This window comes from Spinacia oleracea, chromosome 1 (genome assembly GCF_020520425.1).
Source record: "Spinacia oleracea cultivar Varoflay chromosome 1, BTI_SOV_V1, whole genome shotgun sequence".
Lineage (NCBI taxonomy): Eukaryota > Viridiplantae > Streptophyta > Magnoliopsida > Caryophyllales > Amaranthaceae > Spinacia > Spinacia oleracea.
In genome coordinates, this window is record NC_079487.1 from 112,096,850 (window position 1) to 112,104,235 (window position 7,386).

The 7,386-nt window shown below is 33.6% G+C and overlaps 1 protein-coding gene across 1 annotated transcript; it reads right to left on the reverse strand.

Annotated features, from left to right (window-relative positions):
• Nucleotides 1-1,705: 1,705 nt before the first annotated feature.
• On the reverse strand, nucleotides 1,706-6,114 carry LOC110785516 (proline transporter 3). Its single transcript, XM_021989972.2, has 7 exons — nucleotides 5,551-6,114; nucleotides 4,307-4,531; nucleotides 4,069-4,163; nucleotides 3,784-3,973; nucleotides 2,773-2,894; nucleotides 2,417-2,632; nucleotides 1,706-2,325 (listed from the first exon to the last, which is right to left on the reverse strand). Exons 1-7 carry the CDS (start codon nucleotides 5,888-5,890, stop codon nucleotides 1,948-1,950), a joined length of 1,566 nt encoding a protein of 521 aa, XP_021845664.2. The 5' UTR covers nucleotides 5,891-6,114; the 3' UTR covers nucleotides 1,706-1,947.
• Between the last annotated feature and the right edge of the window lie 1,272 nt (nucleotides 6,115-7,386).

Consider the following 7,386-nt stretch of genomic DNA (forward strand, 5'->3'; position numbering starts at 1 on the left):
AAGTAAGGGGCTTCGGACATGGGATACGCCGCCACCTATGGAGATTATAGCGAAGTACTCCCTCCGTCCCAGATTAGTTGTTACACTTTCCTTTTTCGTCCGTCTCAGATTAGTTGTTACACTTCTAAATTAGGAATGACCCCACAATTATTATATTGTCTCTCTCTTCCCACTAAAACTGTTTTGGTCCCCACACCCTCTCCATTCAATTAAAAAAATACCCCACTAACTCCTATCACATCTACTTTTTCAATAAAATAACAATTGATAACCAAACAACCATTTATCACCTAAAACTTTGTGCAAATGTAAGTGAAACAACTAATCTGGGACGGAGAGAGTACTATAAAGAGGGGGTCATTTTTTCGGATATCAGATATGTGGGGCATACACATATCAGCTAAAAGACAAATAGCTAAAAGACAAAAAAGGAAGTGTCATTCATGTTAAAAAAATATCATTCTGTAAAAAAAAGTACCATTTTTGTTTAAAAAAATATTTTTTGTCTTTTTCCTACTTTTGTCTTTTGCTATGATATGCATCAACAAGCAAATATCAGATATGCAAAAAGACTTCCTCCTATAAAGAGAGGTTTCAAAGACTAAGATAACTACGAGTAAAAATGAAATGGCACGATCTCTTAGGCTTCGTATGCTCCGTATGATTTGGTGTAAAAAGTTTTCAGAGAAAAATGATTTCCATTGAAAGTATTTTTCAAGGAAAAATAATTTCAAACTACTTTGGAATATTTGATGAGAGTAAGTTAACCTTTAGGTCGTTTAATAAAAATCATACTTTTATATCTGAATAAGTCAAATTTTAGTACCTATTAATTTTAAACAAGTCAAGTAACAGGTGATAAGTTTTACAGGTAATTGTCTTACTTTTTAAGCTAGACCTCGTGCTGATCAAAGTGTATCATATTATCAGCTTATAAAACACAAAATAATTAAAATGATTGAATACGAAAAATATTTTTCTATAAAAAAGTTTTACACTAATGGAGCTTAGACACAAACCAAAAAGAAAAATAGGGACGGTCTTTTACGTACAGTACAGGAATACTCCTTAAAAGTATCGAAAAGGCTACATGTATCCTTAGGATGAAACCTTGGCTGTGATTGGTCTAAAATTTCAATTTTAAATAATATTTTAGATTTTAGATTTAAATTTTAATCTCATATGGGGTTGCTTATGTGAAAACAACAAATGAGAGCTAAAGATACGTTACTCGCACCGTTTTGACTGGACACACATGCCGATGCACAACTTTGACCACCAATATCTTTAACTATATATTATAAAAACTAATAAAATTTTTAATATTTTGAAAATATATATTAAGATAAAGCCAACACTATATTATATACTAACATGTTTTTTATATACTAGCAATAAAATAGGGTCAAAGTGATAGTGCAAAAAGTCAAAACGGTGCGAGTATTAAGGGACAGAGGGAGTATTTAGTACCCTGGGGTACATATAGCAGCTTCCTTAGAGTGTTCTTTTTGTTTGTTGCATTTCACTGTGGTCAGACCACTAGATTTTTGTATTCAGAAAAATAAATGTCTTTTTTCCTTTTCAGGAGCCTAATTATTGAACAAATGCACTATGGAAAGGAGTATGACCTCAGTATAAAAAAGGATGAAAAAGGACAGAAAATAAAGTATAAAAATTTATGAACTTTGGTAAAAAAAACAAAAGAGAAAGCAAATGGGGGAAAATTAATATTCTTCCCCCTATTTTTATTATTTCATTTTTTCATCCTTCTCTCCAATACAAAGCAGTACATTTTTACCACTATGAAGAATCATAGGAAAAACCCAAGTACTAGGATGTGTACACTAAAGTTAAGGTAAAAAAACTAGTAGTTGCATATTACTCAAACCTAATTGACTAATTTAAAGGGCTTAAATATATGTATAAATATAATTAATATGTAATCCTTCATACATCGGCAAAGACATGGTATTCTTTGGAGTCAGTAGCAATTAGTCTCAAAGCAGCAATGAATGAAGCAATAGCCATACAGGAGAAGAAAACAATGTTAATCCAGAGCCATATTTTCATTGCAGTGCTGAGCTTGTTCTTCTTCGCTCTGTAGTACATGTGGTTTGCTAGGATGAAGGTGAGCGGGAAAGTACTGATGGCTCCCGTTAGACTCATGAAATCCCCTAGGAAAGGCAGGAGAGCTGATACGAATGTGTTTAGTGCTAGGTAACCTCCCCTTATAAGTACTCGAAATCCCAAGTTTTTTGGGTTTAATGCACTTCCTGTGATCCCAAACCTTGTATCTAGGTATTCATACATTGGACTTGCAAATATCTGATAATTAAGAACCCAAAAATACAAATTAGTATATGCTTTTCTCGCGGTAATTGGAAATAAATCAAAGGTCGAAGAGAAATAAACATACATGCAAAGCGATGACAGTTTGAAGGAAAGTGGAGATATTAGCCAAAGCCTTCAACCAAACGGGACCATGGACATTGGTCAGCAAATAGGATGATGTCTTATTCCCGTATGCCCAATAACCGATAAAAACAATAGCATACATGGGTACAACTCCAACTGTAAACTGAAAGTACAAGGCCTTCATCATGTTCCCAACCACAGGCTTCCTCACTGTTGCCTGTTTACAAAATTCAGTTCATGTAAGAATTAAGAATTGAGTCCCAAGTAGTTTGTAAGTAAAATACTGTGGTGGCTTGAGAAAATATAAATCATCATATATCGTATTGGATTAAAGAAGTAGAAGAAGAAATCGGACACCTGAATCTCAGGAAGCATTCCTGTGTTAAATGCAAAAACCAAATTGGCAGCTGCTCCAATAGTTGTAAAGATTTTGCCTCTTTCACTTGGTACAGTGTAGTCTCTAGGCGGAGAATTGATTCCTGTAGTCATCATCATATTACACGATTTTAGGTTATCACAGCCGTAGTATAACACAGAAAATTGCTACAAGATATGAGTGGTTTGTGCTCGTCTAAGAGCACCAGAACAAAGCCCTTGAAATTAGAGGAGGTCTTGAGATGACTTTCAGATTAAATTTTGAACAGAGCAACAACAGACTGAACAGGGCGGAAACATATTGGGGAAACCGGATACATGTAGGTTCGAAATTAACGGTCAAGGATTATATGCAAAGGGGGATAAGTGTTCATAATTGCAAGTATTGTATTTTCAATCAGTGGCAAAGCCAACAAAATTTAATGCATATTAAACTTAAAGTTCAATGTACTCTAAAAATATAGTTTTGTTTATGTTTTGCAAAAAAACCTTACAGTACAGTTTCAAACATTAAAACAAGTATTTTGATATTGTATGACCTAGGCTTAGCTTTTCCATAGATGCAAGATGAGTTAAAAGCAGCAAAATAAGGCAACAGTAAGACAAATAAAAACGAAACTAAATAAATCTTACCACCGGGAAGGTTTCAGCAACCAATCCTGCAACTTTAAGAAGAATATCAAAATAAACATGTCACTTATACAAAATGAGCTTCAGGATTCATGCAGATAGTACGGAGTATCATTTATGCTGATCTATAACCTTTTAATAGGTCAAGTACACAGATTGAGATATAAGTAGTACAAAATTCACATGTTCACAGATTTCCTCATTAAATCTCGAAAAATTACTGCTGATGAATGATTAGTGAGTACAACAGATTAGATAATACTTTTTAACATGGACTTAATCAGTGAACACCATACATTGGGAATAAAGATTCAACTGTTCTGTAATGAATGGTAAAAGACTGGAAATGGAGTTAGGCATTACCATCTTTAAGTGAAAGAGCAATAGCTATAATTATGTAAATCAGACCGAAGAACGTTGAAACTCCAAGCCAAATTCTCAAAGCAGACAAATGAGGAATCCCTATGGCAAAAAGTGCACATACAAACCCCGAAATGATTATGCAATATGGAAGTTTCAGTACATCATCATCCCTGAACAGAACATATGTAGCCTACAGCATATAAGATAAGCAGAGTCAATATCTATTAAAGTGGTAAACTGAATTTTGAGCAAAAGTTTCTTGATTCAGATTAAATTCAAGATTACCTTGATAGAAGAACCAGCCAAGATAATAAATCCAGTGTTGATCATGAAAAGATTGATATATTGCAAAGCCCATGTAAGTGAATATGCTTTTGGACCTACAAATTTTATTCTAATGCCATTAGATAAAAATCACAAATAATTGATCCTCCGGCCAGATTAAATTGTCACGTTGACAGTATAATGTGACAACTAAACGCGGACAGAGGTTGACATGAGTTGATCATAACTTAGCTCATACCATAAATAAATCCAGCAAGATCCCTGTATCTGATATGCCTTTTGCCACCATATTCATGAAGTTTGGCAACAAGGGAATTAGCATAGAGAGAAATTCCAGTAGCAGCAAGTAAACCAAGTACTGCAGGAATCCATCCAAGTGGGACCATGATGGCACCAGAATATCCCAGTACATATGCACTGTTTATCCCAGTCGTCAGAACAAACCCACATTGCAGCCATGAATCTATCCCAAACCCACCCAAAAGATAAACAAGATTTATCAGTTATGTACAGTTAAATTATGTAAAATTCAAAGAAATTGAAAATAAAAATTTGCTGAACAAAAAGGTTTAAAATTTAATAAGACATTAAAGGTGCTAAACAAATAAAGGGTCAAATCTTAGACTAAAAAATCATAGGATCAAAATTACCAATGTATCCTTAATTCCTTATGGAGTTTAGGAATGCATTTTTGCACCCCACAGAACAACATGAAACATGTTACCAACCAAATTAAATAAATATTAGCAGGAAAACGCACGAGAAAATAAATAACAGTAGTGAACCGGATTGATTTTGTGATTAAAAATGCAGAAAGTGTACTAATTTTTCCTTTTCTCAGGAAAAAAAAAAGCGAAAATTTTATTAGACCGAACCTCACCGATGATGTTTCAGTCCAGTGATTAAGAATGATGATCTGTGTACGAATGACAGGTCTAATATTCAAATCGGCCATATCATTTGCCGCTTATTCACACCAAATAAAAAAATAAACCGAACCTGGATTATTTTATCAATCCAATTCTAAAGACAATACTTTTACCCGTTGATCCGTCACATCAAACTATAATTCTCGTGTTATTTTTCACTCAATAACCACCAAAAAAAAATCTGGTTATAAGTTAATCACTCATAATTCATAAATAACTTGGAAATTCCAATCGTGTGAAGCGAGTGTCCATTTTATACCGGGGCTATGGTAGAGATAAACCGTGCAGGGTGTACCAAAGACTGTATTCTGCTTAATTCTTAATGTTTGACAGATAAAAAAAAAACAGTTTGTACGTTGGAGTATAAAATGAAAATTGCACCACATGAAACGCAATAAAAAGAACTCCAAAAATAACGAAAAACTCACCACCCCAAACGAAACCAATAAATATCACAACAACTTACACGAAAACAATGACATTTTAACGCTCAACAAACAATTAATTAATAAAACAATAATAGAAGAGAGAGAAAATTAAATTAAAAAAATACCAGTGCTAATCTGATGGGCAGTTTCGGGAATAACAACTGTTTGTTGTTGTTGTTGTTGGTGGTGATTAGAATTATCGATATTAACGGAGGCGCTACCATTTGTAGGTGGATGAGAACCATTTTCTGGGTCATAAGACGTCATTAATGAGCTCGAAGAAGAAGAAGAAGAAGAATTAGCGCCTTGAGAAGACGACGAAGGAGAAAGAGGGTTTTGTTGAGTTATAGTGGTATAACTACTCCTATTATTGTTGATATTTTGATGGTCTTGGGAAAATAAGAGAGCTGTTGTAGTTTCTTCTTCATCCGATTGTTTGGGGATGGCCACCTTTTTATACCCCATTTTCCAATCCCAAAGGATCTCTCTTTTTATCTCTTAATTACCCCTCAACTTATGAAGTTTAAATTATAAAAAAAAATTAAAAATATATTGGAAATTATTTACATATTTGGAAATGGAGAAGAAAGAATGATAATTGGGGAGCTAAAAATGAAAACTCCTTTTAGCCCCCCGCTATGATAAAAGAGAGAAAACGAGGTTTAGAGGCTTTTTCTTTGAGGAAATTATTTTTGTGGTAAGAGGGGTGTTATTGCCTTTTTCTACTTATTTAGTGGAAGGTGGGACTCACTTTCTTTAAAGCATTCTTTTTTTCCCCTTTTTTTATTAAATCAATTTACCTTTATTTTTGGTAAGTATCCGTAATAAAATAAAACTAATTTACGGGTAGTACCCGTAATTAATTTAACTTACACTATTTTATCTACCTACTTACCTAACTAGAAAAATACTCTATCTACGGAGTACTCCATCAATTATGCTCAAAATAAAATGATTCGTTTTGGGTAAATGTAAAGATTAAGGATCCAACAGATTTCATTTTTTAGATTTTAATTTTTCTATCTAAAGCTAATTGTAAACATAATCCTTAAATAATGACCCGGAGTTTAAACGGACCAAACATACTCGTAATTTGTTTGATGTTTAATAAAATGATTGTTGGCTTGTTGCAAGTTGCACCCTACTTTTTTTTTCATTTTACAGAGTAGTTGTTTTAATATACTTTGTCCGTTCCTTTTCTATTGCTATATGGAAGAAGCTTTATGTTATTAAGAATTGAGTGTAAATAATATATATGGTAAGTGAAATGGTTTCATGAGGAGACAAGAGAGACATAGAGAGCGAGCAAGTGGAAAAACTTACCAAACATAGTATTTATCATTTTAGGTGTTAATCTTTGTAATATAAATAAACATGAAATAGGAAAATCACTTCTTTTTTTTTGGTGTTATCACCCGATTCATCCTTACGGCACCCGGATTCGAGGTGAGTTCTGGGTGGTTAGGTTCTAGTCCCCTCCCAATTGTTGTTGTGGGGGATCGAACACAGGTTCTCCCTACTAAGTTCAGACTCAATCACCACTCAACCAACAAACAATTGGTTATAAGAAAGTCACTTATGATGTAATAGAATATAATTATCTTGGAGTTTTATCATGAATTATCTGATATCACAATATTTATACGATGTCACGAAAATTTGACATAATCTCAACTTTAATGCGTAGTATGAAGTATATGTTGCCCGAAATAGTTCTTACCAAATCGACAATAGAATCTTACTCTAGGAATATTCTTGTACGTAGTAATGTTAAATCTTATCCAACTCGTCATCAATTTCTACAATTTCTCATTCTCTTTTTTTCCCCCAAATTACACGTGTATGACATCTTAGAGCTTAACAAACCTAGTCCGACTCACTTGACCTAATTTGTTACGGTCCATTACAAGGAATGGGTTTAAGTCCCACATCGATGGTATAGGAGGCCGATGTGGTTTTAT